Source organism: Beauveria bassiana (assembly GCF_000280675.1).
Source record: "Beauveria bassiana ARSEF 2860 unplaced genomic scaffold BBA_S00002, whole genome shotgun sequence".
Classification (NCBI taxonomy): domain Eukaryota; kingdom Fungi; phylum Ascomycota; class Sordariomycetes; order Hypocreales; family Cordycipitaceae; genus Beauveria; species Beauveria bassiana.
Window position 1 is genome coordinate 824,863 of NW_007930837.1, and position 13,403 is coordinate 838,265.

A 13,403-nucleotide genomic window follows, 5' to 3' on the forward strand; every position below is an offset into this window, starting at 1 on the left:
CCCTTCAAAAACTCCTGAATCTAGAGTCAATTTCCCCTTGTATTTATCGCAACGCCTCAAGAACAAAAAAGACAAGGAAAATGCAATGTGGAGCTTCCCGTCGCGTTCGTGTCTCTTCACGTCTTCAGGGACCCAGAGCCGCCAGACAGTCCTAATTCAGCCTAGCGCCCGCCGGCTAACTACCTAGGTAGTTAAGGCTTAACGGCCTGCTGCTCATCAGCCACCACCCTCGACTCCTTCCTGAGGCTATTCACATGCTTATGTTTACGCATACAACTACCCAATACCATGACAGTCACAAACTTTCTCTCACTTTGACATCTCGACAAAACAATAAATCGCAATTTCCTTGGTACTACTCCACTTTCGAAATAGAGCCCTAGCCAACAGAATACACAGATATAGGAACAAAAAAATTAAAAACGCTTGTAATTACACCGCTGACGATTGCATTGCAACGTCTCGTCGTCACCTTGCCAGACCCCTATTTTGTAGCTCTATCCCAATCGTTGCCCATCGCCCGACGTTGCATGGCGTCATAAAAGGAAAAAAAGAAACCGGGTATATATCCTAAGACTTCAAGTGGACAACTTGACAAGAAACAGCAAGAAAAAAGGACCAAACAAAACCAAACCGTTCAAAAAGAAAAAAATACAGAGTTCGCTTGTCGCTGCCTACCATGTTCCCCTCTTTTTTGTATTAACCATCCAACCGTGCCATGTCGTCATGGCTTGGATCCCAAAAACAACTGAGTGAAAAGCGGTAAACGAAGAAATGAAATGAAGAAAATTTCAAACAACATGAGCAAGTCATGGTCCGTCAGTTTCGCAGCAAATGGACATGTGCGCAGCTCTCATGACGACGTATCAAACGAATAATGGCTCGTGTCAAACTGAAACGGCTTGTTGAAGTCGACAGTCATATCGTCCCAGTCTGGAGGTGGCCCCGCCAGAGGGTCAAGGAGAAGCGATGGATCCAGCGTACTTCCCGACGCGTCCAGGCTGGTATTGTTCATGTTGAGAAGTACATCCGTGTCAATGTTTTGCCAGTTCATGTCAATCTCCAGCGCCGCACCTTCGGAAATGTCGCTGTTGGGCTCGCTCGCTCCGCTGTCCTTGCTCGACTCGGGTGTGTCGTTGGGCGTAAGCGACCGGTACAGCAGGAACTCATTCATCACCGTTGGCAGTCCGTTTTCAAACCCCAGATTGCTCAGCAGCGCCTGTGGGTCAATCGTCGCCGTCGCCCAAGGATCTACCGGTCCCGGTGTCGTCGCTTCCGCTGCCGTCGTCTTCGGCGTTCCGTTTTCGCCTCTGCCGCCGACAGGCTGTACTCGGCTCAGCGCACTGCCAGATCTCTTCATCGCCACATCTTGTCCCTGCTTCGAACCCGACTGCGTCATGGGTTGTGCCGCCTCTCCAGCGCCCTTCTTCACCGTCCCGTCCATCTCCAGTCCGAGAGCTAGCGCCAAGTTTTCCTGCACAAACTTGACCGGGTCTTGCCTCGGCTTGACGTGATCCTCCTCCACATGCTGCTTCAGGGCCTGTTCCGTAGGGAAACCAACAGACGGCAGATCACAGTCCGCTTCCTTGCACAGGAACACCGGCCTGGGTACAGGCTCCGGTGCTCGCTTCACCTCGGGCGACGCCGTCTTGCTGACTCGTGGCGATGGTGTGTTGACGCCTTGCCCGGGCTGCTGCGCCACCTTTTGCTTCTTGCGCGGCGGTATCTGTAGGTTCATATCCTTGGCCTTGCTCATATAGCTTGGATTACCATGCGGCGACGAGGCGTTTGTTGGGAACCCGGGTGCCTGAGCCACCGTCGGTGCGGGAGGGGGTTGGTTCGCTGACTTGCTCTTTTGCCGATTGAGCGCCTGCGAGTTCTTTTCCAGGTTGCTGGCATTCAGAGGTGCCACCACTGCCGCCGCGGTCGACGATGTTTGCTCGGCATTGCCCTGCGATGCCTGTTGAGCAGCTTGGCCGCCTTGCGCCTGACTATTCTGCGCCCTCATGAACCCACCCTTGCTGGCGACCTGAATATCTCGGACCATGCTTTCCAGCATGGCTCTGGCCTGCTCCAAGTCTGAAGATCGCATGCTGAAAGAGTCGCGCAGAATCTTCATGTTGTCACCATCCACAAATTGCTTAATGAGGCGTTGCCGAAACTTGAAAAACATGCTCGCGCGTGGTTCATCTCCGGTAAGGGCAAACCATCTGGTCAGACCACGTCCCACCTTGCCCATGTCGATGACGATGCGCTTCAGTTTCGCACCAGTCTCCTCGAGCTCTTGAGGGCTCATAGGAATGTCGGCCATAGGTTCCTGCATAAGCTGGCGTGCGGCTTCTTGGCCAATGGTCTTGAGTCGACTGATCGACTCAGCTGTTGGTTGCATGAGGGCAGCAGCTCCCCCCTCTCTGTTGGCCACTTGCTGTCTCAGGAACGCCTCGTACTTGGCTCTTTGCTCTGGCGTCATGCTGGCGATTTGCTGCGCCGACAATTGAGGTGGTAATTTCTTGGGGCCAGTAGAGTTGTTGGGTCTGGCACCGCCAGCGCTGCCAGCATCAGCAACGTTATCAGCACCAGCGGCATCGTCAGCGCTAGGTCGCTTGAGGTTCTTGGCGGGCTGTTGAGGCGTTGACTGCTGCTTGACGGCCACGGCGGCTTGAGCCGGGACAGAAGCACCAGGCATTGTACCTCCTTGCTGTTGAGGCGGCTGAGGCGGCTGAGGCTGCTGACGGTTTGCCTCGTGTTGTTGGGGGGTTTGATTGTGCTGCTGGCCCATCTGTGCAGCGGCTGGTCCACCCATGGGATTTAGAGGTCCAAGACTGTGGCTAGCCTGTGCCCGCATACGATTCGCTACTTGCATCTGCCAATTGTTGCGCTTTAGTCCCATGGCAATAACACGAACCTGCTCGTCAGTTGCGCTGACCAGATCAGGTCGCTGGTTTCGGACCTGTACAATATCCTGCGGTGTTATTTGCATAACGTGCGCAGGCACAGGTATGCTTGCTATGTTGGGGGGCATGCTGGCCGGATTCATGCCGCCAGCCAACATACGAGCCTGCTGCTGCTGTTGCTGCTGGCCATGCGGCTGCTGGCCCTGTGGTGGTTGCTGAACCATGTGAGGGAGCTGCTGGCCCTGCTGGAGGGATTGTGGCTGACCCAGCTGCTGCTGCTGCTGCTGTTGTTGTTGTTGTCCCTGCTGCTGCTGTTGCAGCTGTCTTTGCTGCTGGGCCTGGATCAACTGGTTGCGCTGAGTCCACCACGACTGAAACTGGCTTTTCTGCAAGGCAGCAAGGGTCCCTTTGGCGTGTTGCGGGATCTGATTACCCTGGCTCATCCACATCTTGAGATCGCGCCATTTCTTGGCCTCTGTCGGCAGGTTGGGAATCGTTTGACGAACCGGGGGAGGGAGATCCAGGCTGTCCATGACGTGCTGCATTTGCGGAGTGACAAGATTCATGACCCCTTGTCCCTGTGAAGAGCCGCCATTTGGACCGGTAGCGTTGGGCTGCTGTTGAGGTTGCATGGCTCCTTGGAGAACTGCGCCGGCCGGATTCTGATTCACTTGATTTTGCTGTTGCAGCTGAGTTGCGTTGATTTGAGCGGCGGTGGCGCGCTGACGATTTTGGGCAAGCCATCTGCGTACCAGGTCCATGACCTTTTCATCGTTGAGCTGGCTGAGATGATGTTGCTGGTCGGGGTTCATGCTAGCAGCCATGGAGAGAACAGTAGCCTGCAGTTGTGGGTTTGCATGGAACCTCTGAGCAAGCGGCAGCTGGTTACCAAAGGGCATGTTGCCGTGCTGAATGCCCGGAGTTCCCATAGGATTCACACCATTGGGTCCACGATTAGCGGTAGGGTTCATGGCGGGACTTTGATTTGGATCCATTGGGCCACCCTGCTGGCTGTGCATCTGCTTCATCTGGGCCGCTTGCGCTTGCGCTTGCTGCGAGGCCTGGTTCAACTTTATCTGCTGCTGCTGCTGCTGCTGCTGCTGCTGCTGCTGCTGCTGTTGCTGACCTGGCTGCTGGCCTTGACGCGGCGTCTGGTTCTGGCCCTGGTTGATCATGCCTTGATTACCAGGCTGAGGCGTCGGATTTCTTGCGGCGCCGCTAGCAGGAACGACCATCTGGCCGGCTTGTTGAGCAATGAGGCCGCTCATCTGCTGGTCCTTGATGCTCTCCATGCTGGGCCCGAACTGAGAAAAGTCATGAGAGGCGGGTGCACCATTGGGCATCATGTTATTAGCGCGCTGTTGGCTGTTCTGCTGTTGCATCATGGCGGCCTGCTGAGGGTTCATGTTGCCAGCAGCCTTGGCTCTGTTGGCAGCGGCTTGTTTGACGAGATACTGGAAAGCATGCTGCTGAAATATGATCATGCAGGGGTCGCGTCCGCTGGCAACGTATTCGGCATTTTGCGCGGGCGTCATCTTGGAGCGAATTTGGGTGCGAAACTGTTGCTTGACGTGCTCGGGAGCCTGGCCGAACATGACCAGGGCGATCTCGTTGACCCTTTCGCGATCAGCTGGCAGGAGGCGGTTGATCTCGTTGGCAATGCCCTGGGAACGTTGAGCAGGGGCACCAGGGCCCATGGCAAGTTGAGGATTTGGACCAGCGGTGCCGCGGCCTGCTTGGTTGGCCATGGCCATGCTGGCAGCCATCTGTTGTTGTCGTTGTTGCTGTTGCTGTTGGATCTGAAGCATCTGCTGCTGGTTGGGCATCTGCTGCCCCTGCATGGGTTGGTTCATGCCGCCGAAGCCCTGCTGAGGGCCAAAGCCGCGACCCATCTGCTGCTGCATACCAAGTGAGGCCTGTGCCTGGGCACTAGCGTTTAGGCCGTTTTGCAGGTTGCCACCGTTGGCTTGCCGCCTCTTGAAGAATTCGGCAATCTTGTTTTTGAGATAGCTGAAGTAAAGTTCCTGCGAATTAAGATCAGCAGGGGTGATTGACAGAGCGATGGAAGAGGGGGAGGGTGATTTACCTTGGATGTGCACTTCTCGAATGCACTCAGTTCGAAATTGATCGACATGTCTAAAGCGCGTGTTGGCTCGAGGTTGGAACCGAGAGTGACGTTGGAGAAACTAGTGAGAGAGTTAGTTTGTTGGAAAGAGTTGTTGGAGAGCGTAGGCTGCGAGGGTGTGAGTTGATGAGCAGCCATGTAGGCGACTAACAGTTCTAGTGTCCTGCCAACACGGTCATTCATCGGAACAGTAGCGTGCCAGTCCTGAGGAGGGACGCGAGAGTTCGTAAGGCGTGCGAGGATGGTTTGCCCGTATTGGTTGGCATTGGCGCGAGCTTGCTGCATGTGCATCTGCTGTTGTTGCTGAGACATCATATGGCCAGCGCCAGCCATGTGCTGCATGTTGGCGGCCATGGCCGCGAAGAATGATTTGGAAAAAACCTCTAAGCGGGAGAGGAGCAAGCTTTTCGACTTGAGCTGGAGTGAAGGCTGAAAAGAGCGAGTTGCGTAGAGGCTGGTTAGGAGAGCGTGTTGGACACGACAGGTGAGGGCAACTGGCAAGTACGTAGAATATTGAAGGCAAGTTCAAATCGGGTCGAGGTTGGAGGTAGAAGGCAAAGTAGGACGGAGTCTTGCCAGGGAGAAAATCCGAACTTCGTGGCTCGCTGATTGGAGATTTGAGTTTGAAACGCCTCCAAGCCAAGCGTCGCGGTGATGATGGTGGCGTCGAATTTAGCGACAGAGATGAGGGACCATGAAGATTGAAATATCGGAGCGCGAGGCGCGTTTTCGAGCCAAGTGTAGAGGACAGGGCGAGGAAGATGTGAGTAGGCGGCGAAGCGAGACGAGATTCCGGGGGCCAAGACGTGGGTGCGGTGCACAAGGGGGGATGGGAGCGCGTGTGCGCGGCGAGAGTGTGCGGTATCGTGGGCGAAAGACAGGGCGGTCGAGGCGGCGTGGCTTAAGCAGTACAAAGGTGGACAGGCCAGGGGACCAGGCAAGATGAGGCACGGGAATTGAGAAATTGAGAGTGCGCGGCGCGAGACGATGGCGAGCGCAGGATGAAGAGGAAGAAGAAGAGGAGGAGGAGGAGGAGGAGGAGGGTGAGAAACACGATATGCTCGATGATGTCGTCGTTGAACGAGGATATGATTTGTGTTGAGAGAGTATTGAAGCAGTTGAATGTATCGTCGTTTCGTGTCGAAGTGGCGGGCTGAGGGCAGATGGGGGAGGAAAAGGCGTGGCCGCAAGGAATCGTAAGAGCGGCAACGGGGCAAAATAGGCCAGCGAAGAACAGCCCGATTGTCGAAATATAATAAAGTAAAAAAAGGCAAAACGAAGAGGCCAACAAGTACCCGAAAGAAAGAGAGGTCGAAAAAAAAAATCACAGACGCTTCGAGGCGTAAACCGGGGTTGAGGGAGGGGTGAGGTGGTGATGTGAGGAAAGGAAGAGAAAGGTGGTTACTGGGCGAGAGAGAGGCGTAGGGTATAGGTAGGTAGTAAGTAGTTAGGTAGGTCAGTCAGTCGTATGGAGGAGGTAGGACAAGGTGGGTGGTGGTGAGAAAGAGGAGTGAGAGAGAGAGAGAGCGAGAGAGAGGCGGCCCAGGCCCATGTGGTGGTGGTAGTGGTGTGGTGGGTGGTGTGTGGGTGAAAAGTAGGTAGCACGCACGTACCATTCGTCTTGGTGAGGGAAGAGAAGAAGAGAGAGAGCGACTTGGAGGAGGAGGGAGGGGGGGAGTGGAGAGAGGGAGGATGAGGGTGTGACGGGGGTCCGGGCAGGCTGGGCAGGGCTACATTGGTGTCATTGGTGCCATTGGTGCCGGGCTGGGCAGGCAAGCGAGGTATCTACGCGCCGACTCAACGAGAGAGGGTACCTGACCTGGCCTGGGTACCTACCTACCTAGGTAGGTAGCTAGAGGGCACTGAGGCACAGGCAACAAGACGAGTTACTCAGTAATATTGGCGACACGACCGCCAAAGGGTCAGTGGTGGATCTGGGGGTGGCTGTAGCCCTGGAATAATGAACAACAAGAATGGCCTGGTTCTGAAAAGACGTGCTGATATCTTTCAAAGAAATATTCCGGCGGTTGAATTAGACGCGTGGGCGGTGATTCAATCTGGAGCGTGCCTGGCACCTGGGTAGGTACAACCTAGGTAGTTAGGTAGAGTAGACTCGCTCAGGCGGTGGATTAGAGATGACAGACAGATGGTTCCAAGACCATGACCTGCAGGAAAAAGAAAAAGGGAAAAGGACAGAACACCGGGGGGAACAAGGAAACTGTATGGATGAAATGGATGTCTTGATCTCGTCTCTTGCCTCTTGGGCATACTGCACAGGCACTACCTTACCTAGGTACCTTACTCTCTACCAGTAGGTAGAGCTTATTAGTTACGGTAGTTTTAGCGGCCACTGGTCATCAGCCACTGGCAGCCAGGCCCCAGGCGGGAAGCACGATTAAGGTTCTCGGTGGAGACACACCTCGACCCACGCCCGTGATTGGGTAGGTCTGCATGTCGTGGTGGTGGTGCTGGTTGTAACTACTGCACCGAGCTGGACTGTCCAGTTGAGCAAGGAATTTCTCTTCTTCTTCGTTACCTATGGGCGATTCGAAAACATAAGCTGTGTTCTTTTTTTGTTTAAAGTGAAGAGTCCGAATCGTGGGAAAAGGTTGCCTGTCTTCAAGTGCAGACAAGTTGGTCCCTGGCATCGAAAGGTACCTAGTTTCAACCGCCCTATCAAGCATCTGCAGCACTTGCCACAAGCCATATTTTTTTCCAATACATTCTGAATCTATATAATTCCCCAACTACATATTTCATCCTCATAATAATGACATGGGCTTTTGCTGCTGTGCTACGCTTGCTGTCGTGCTTCCTACTGTCGACTGCAACTGTACTCTTGCAGGTACTTAGCTACCCACAGCCTAGATACACACCAGTACCTGATGGGTGGTGGGGCGGCGGCCCCTCCAAAAATATGCAGGTATCCTCTCTTGCCCACGCCATCATTTTCTTGAACCTCTTGTGCCTCTGTGCTCTTTATTGCGACACCAGACTTTGACCTCTTCTATTGATCAATCTTTACTTCTGAGCTGCAAGCTCTCTCTCTATTCTGCAGTCTGCCCGTCATATCGTTTCCAGCTGATGCTTTTATAATGCCAAAAAAAAAAACGCAGGATTTGGGCTTGCTTTAAACGCACGCTAAACAAACCGAACCCTGATTGCCCTGTACCGACACTAGCAGCGGTTGTTTTGCTTGTAGCCATAATTTAGCGTATTGGCGTACTAAGGTACCTAACTTGCTGTCAACCCACTGCAAAAACTTGAAGTACCGTAGGTAGGTACCTGATGAGTACCGGGGCTGCGGGCCTCATTCTTCCCTGTAACCATCACGATTTTCACGGCGAAACCAAATCCTGCACGTAACCGTCATTTGCCAAATATCTCGTATCGTTAATCATCATTACCCCCCCCCTCTCTCTCTTTCTTGCTATCTCTCTCCTTCTTCCTTTTCTACCAGTGCTTAAAGTTTTTAGCCCTCACCTACTTTCCTCGTCTCGTTGCACACTCCTCTTGCCACCCTCTGCCTGAAACGCCTCTGACGCACATGCAAAAAACCATCACCAGCCCAACTACCTTGCTCCCGCATCCTGTTTATCCCCGGCCACCCCCAAGTATGCCAGCTTAAAGACGCTGCACAAACATGAACCATTCGTGCCATTACCCATCTCTCATTCATCTACCCATCTATTTATCCATCTATTTCCCTCCTCACCCTCTCCATCCTTTCTCTATTCGTACACCTTGCGCCTGCCCGCGCATGGCTGGATCCCCAATATGCTGCTTTGCGGATACTGCCAGCAACTTCTTTACACTACTTACAGTAGCCTCCTCTCTGCATCGTACCCCATCAAGCGCCTGACTGCCGAATGGCCCTTGCACTCACATCTACAGTACATGATGCTCTCTGAAGCCTCTGTAGCAGCCCAATTTCTCGTGTGAATTGCATCTAGTCCTGTTCATCCGAGTGCAATCAGCATCACACCACCATGACGGCCGCCAATCTCATCGCTTTCCCCCGGTGTGACCCGCAGAGCTGACGAAGTCACCTATTTTCATCCGTGGTGCGGATTTTCAGGGATGTGCCCATGATACTAGCAGCTAGTCCCCGTGGCCCTTTATTGTGGTGGGGTGAGGCCACCTTCCCCCCCAGAGCGGCGAAGATCTCGTCACACACACACACAACGCACACACGCACACACAACTCGACACTCACAGTCGTTCGACTCGCCAACGAAATAAGACAGGATAGGCCCATTTCCCGGCTGCCGCCAGACAGATCGGCCTCTTCCACTCGGTACCCATCCATGGCAAGCCGTCCCATCAACTTCCGGATAGTTGGGACGTCGCATCATCATCATCATCGTCGTCGTCGTCTTCTTCCTCTTCTGCTTCATCTTATTCTCACGCCAACCTCGGTATTGCCTCTCTCTTTCTCCCTGGCCAAATCTACTTTTTTAATTACATCCTAATCGATGAGTGGGCGTTCAATATTAACGCAGGTCGACAATTCTCCTACACCCTGTTCATAACTGTCCGCAACCACCACCACCCTGGTCCATATAATGCCGTGCGCTCCCCTGCCCGCCGTCGTGCGCTGGCCGCATTTCCCCGGCCACGGGCCAACCCAGCTTCTTCCCTTGTGTTGTACATGGCAAGGGCCTCGATTTTCCTTGATACACACAGGCGGCCATGCCAACAAGCAACAAGCTTCGCTCTTTCTGTCTGCTGACCGCCCCGGACTGCATGCTTGCACAGTTCCCCAAGCCACCAACCAGCCTTGCCCGAGAAAGCGTACTTTTGGCTCTAATTATGCCAACGACCAGTAATAGCACGCGTGCCAAACTTCAATAGCGGGTGCTGGCGTGGATGGGCCTTGGCCCGCGAGCTAAACTAGTCCCTGGGTCTGTGGCGCTTCTCTCTGGAAAACAATCGACTTCGTGCAACAGCGACAAGCTAGGCATGCCTCGAGCACTTGCACAAGTGCCTCGTGTGTTGACAGAGTCCGCGAAGCAGGGAAAAAGAATTGCATACCTCCCACCGCGGGGCGTCTAATGGTTCTCTTGTGCGCAGATCCATCATGCACCCTCTTCTTGCCCTCGATTGGCTCATCCCTATGCATGTAAGCGCAGCAGCAGGTGATTCATAACAAGTTGGCTTGTTGCTCGACGTTTCCCCGCAGAGACGCCCTGTATACAGCGACTTTGGCGCTCTCACAAACTACGAGCTGTAGTTATTGGAGGCCCGGTGATGTGATGTTTACTATTTAGGGGTCACACTATCTATCGTACAACGACAAACTGCGTTGTGTAAGACAAGCTAAAGTCGCGTCTAATAATGGTGCACGAAAGAAACAAAACATTGTGAGTCGAGGATAAGGTTCTTGACCCCAATGCGATAGATTGGCTGCCCCCAACTGTCAGCACGGCGTCTACGCGCTCGTCCGTCGTCGTTGGACGTTTGCCGAACCAGAGCCAACCCAGACGACGGGCTCTCAGCCCATCTACAAGGGGGGCAACCGCCACTTGCACCGTCAATTCTTCATCTCAGCCTCGAGCAGCGAGCCTGGGAGGAGTGAGAGGAGAGGGCAGGGATTCGTGCCAGTATTACCCCCCTCCCAACGGCTTCAAAACGGTCAAGCAGAAAAGCACAAGCCTGCCAGCCTCAATTTTTTTGTTTAAAAAAAAAAAAACTTTTCCAACTGTTCATTTCAACAGAAACGATTGCGCTCTGTTTCCTCTTCAGGTTATTGCGCAACCCGTTCTGGGCGTTGCAACATTGTCTCTCCAGTACCTGATGCAGAAGGTGTTGCCCAAGCGCATCCCGCTAGCTACAACACAAGACGTCTTCGCTACTCTCACAATGTGACTTTTCTCTTTTCCGCCTCCTCTCTTTCTCTCTCAAGTCTTGACTCTCTCTACCTACCCAGTACGTATTTAGTCGGTATTGATTAGGAAGGAAGCATCTCAGCTGAATCGCCACCTCCTGTTGGTCAATATCGGGTTTAGCGCCGCTGGCCACACGGGCGAGAGTGCCACTTGCGGCGTGGTGAAGAGCGATTGAGCAATGATGGCTTGCCATAGCCTTGTCCCGTACCCCTGCAACTTGCAAGCCACAAGACCCCCATTTTCATCATTCGTCCCTTTTGTTTTGTTTTCGTTTGCCACCAGTAGGGTCGCGAATTCGTTGGCACAGAGTCAGAAACAAAGATTTCGTTTTATCTTTCCCTTGTCTCTTTCTCTATTTCATCTCCTTTGCTTCTTTCTTTCTTTCTTTTTTCTTTCTTCTTTCTTTTTTTTTCCATAAATTATTCCTGCTCCTGCTCTGTAGTTATGCCCAGCATCTCTTGGCGGTGCTCGACTTGGCTCTCAGCCTTGGAAGACTTGATAAGCGTGGCTGAAGACGGGCCGTCTGGCGCTGGCGCAATTGGCAACTATACTCAAGTTAGTGGTTGGTTATATTTACAGCGGCTGGTTGAAAAAAAGAGCAGCTAGCGACGACCCATTACCGACAGGCTTCAACTGGTGCATCTCTCGCTCTTTTCCCGTCTTGTATTTATCTGTGGTTTTGCCAAGCATCTGGTAATACTACGGATACATGATCGATCGACTCAAACTCGCGCCGGTCATGATCAAGTCGCCGTGTTTATGTCGCACCCGTGCCGCCTCGCCGTCCCTGGCATACAGCAGATTGCTTGTTCATTTGCGCGATCGAGCATCTACCGCAGTCTGTACCGTGATTGGAGCGCCTCAACATGGTTTTGTGCTGCTGGCCTTTCCACATCTTGACCAACGGGCGAACCCGACCGTGCGTGGGACATGATGGAACGCATGAGCCCACGCAAGCGAGGCGCTAAAAATCAAATCCCCTCTTCCTGTTCTTCTTCCTCTTCTTCTTCTTTCTATCCGTACTTTTTCGTTTTTCACCGAGTACCCTCATACACGAGTCCATGCTCCCCTCCCCCCACTCGGCAAAGCCGCAAAACGCATGAATGTCAAACCTTGGAGCTTTCATTGATTATTCCTTTTATACTGCCCCCCCTCCCTCCATTCAAAGCAGACGGATCGGCATGGATTTATAGCTGCGAGAAACGCGATGAAATAGACAGTCCAACCATGTAATGCGGTTGTGCCAAAAAGACGACGACAAGATGCACAAAACTGTCCGTGCACTTACTTTCTTTGTACCTGCGCGGGTTTATGGGATTGAACACCATGTTTCACTTGTCGCGCTCGACGATGAAACAAAGCTGGAGCGACTGAAACGTCACCACTTGTTCTCGTTTATTTTTTTTCGATGGGCGTATGAAAACGGGCTCTTTCTTGATTTTTCTTGTGCCAGAAAAAACGGCTGCTGGAGCTGGCTCGCTCGGTCGTTTTCTTCTTTCCAAGTAAACTAATGTGCAGTGGTGTGAGTTGGCAAAGAGGTAATTAGCAGCAATTTTGAGAGACTACCTAAGAGGTTGCCGAATACCGAAATGCCCTTGAATGCTGGATGAGCTGATGTGTAAACGCCCACCAGCCGTCTCTCCGTCACATTCCCTTCCTCCATCCAACTATCCAACTATCCAACTATCCGTTCAAGCCCCCGCGCTTGCCGCCACTGCCGCTCTCTCACCCGAATCCCTCAGTCCTATGTATCCTTTCCAAGTTATCCCTCCTCTCTACATAGTACATGGTCGCATCGCCAGGTCCTCTAGGACGTGATGGTCGGTGGGGTTCCCGCCCAGTTTCCATGCCCCTCCACCCCCCTCCCCCCTTTTTTTTTTCTTTGGAGCCGAGCGGGACTTGACACAACCTTTTTCTTTCTTTTTGTTTTCTCTTTGATGGTGCCGTCTCGCCGCCGTCGCCCACCCGGCACATTTTTCTGGTTGGTTTTTTAGCTCCCGCAATAGAACCTGCCGATCCCAAATGGCCCCCGAAAGGGGCAAGAAAAATCAAGTTAGCAGTTCAAAATCGGGGTTCTGGAAAATCAGCAGCGGTCCCCTGGACGACTTGCTAGTTAGGATGAGCACATGGATCCGGCAAGGACCCGAACTACGATTTCTTCATCGTCTGATTCTTCGCCGCATGTCTTTTTTTTTTCTCTTCTCTTCTCTTCCTTGCTGGGCGAATGATTGTGCAAAGTGATTCTGGCTTTATCGAAGAGTAAGGTATGGATAGGTAGTAGGGGACAGCTGCGTCTACCATTCCAAACGCTGTTGTCGGGGCGCAAACGGGGGCAGAGGGGGCCAATTGCCAGAAGTCCAACTAGCGCAACAGTTGATCAACAGGATATACGCTTATTACCATCTCCGTGACCAATGACGATCCCTGCCTCCTCCCAAATTATATAAAGTAGTGGTAATAAGAGAATGATTATATGATAGTTGCATCGCCACGTTG

General features: G+C 52.9%; 1 protein-coding gene across 1 annotated transcript; it reads right to left on the bottom strand.

Annotated features, from left to right (window-relative positions):
• Positions 1-853: 853 nt before the first annotated feature.
• BBA_00911 (uncharacterized protein) lies at positions 854-5,361 on the bottom strand (the record flags this gene model as incomplete). Its single annotated transcript, XM_008596008.1, has 2 exons — positions 854-4,918; positions 4,981-5,361. 2 exons carry the CDS (start codon positions 5,359-5,361, stop codon positions 854-856), a joined length of 4,446 nt encoding a protein of 1,481 aa, XP_008594230.1.
• Between the last annotated feature and the right edge of the window lie 8,042 nt (positions 5,362-13,403).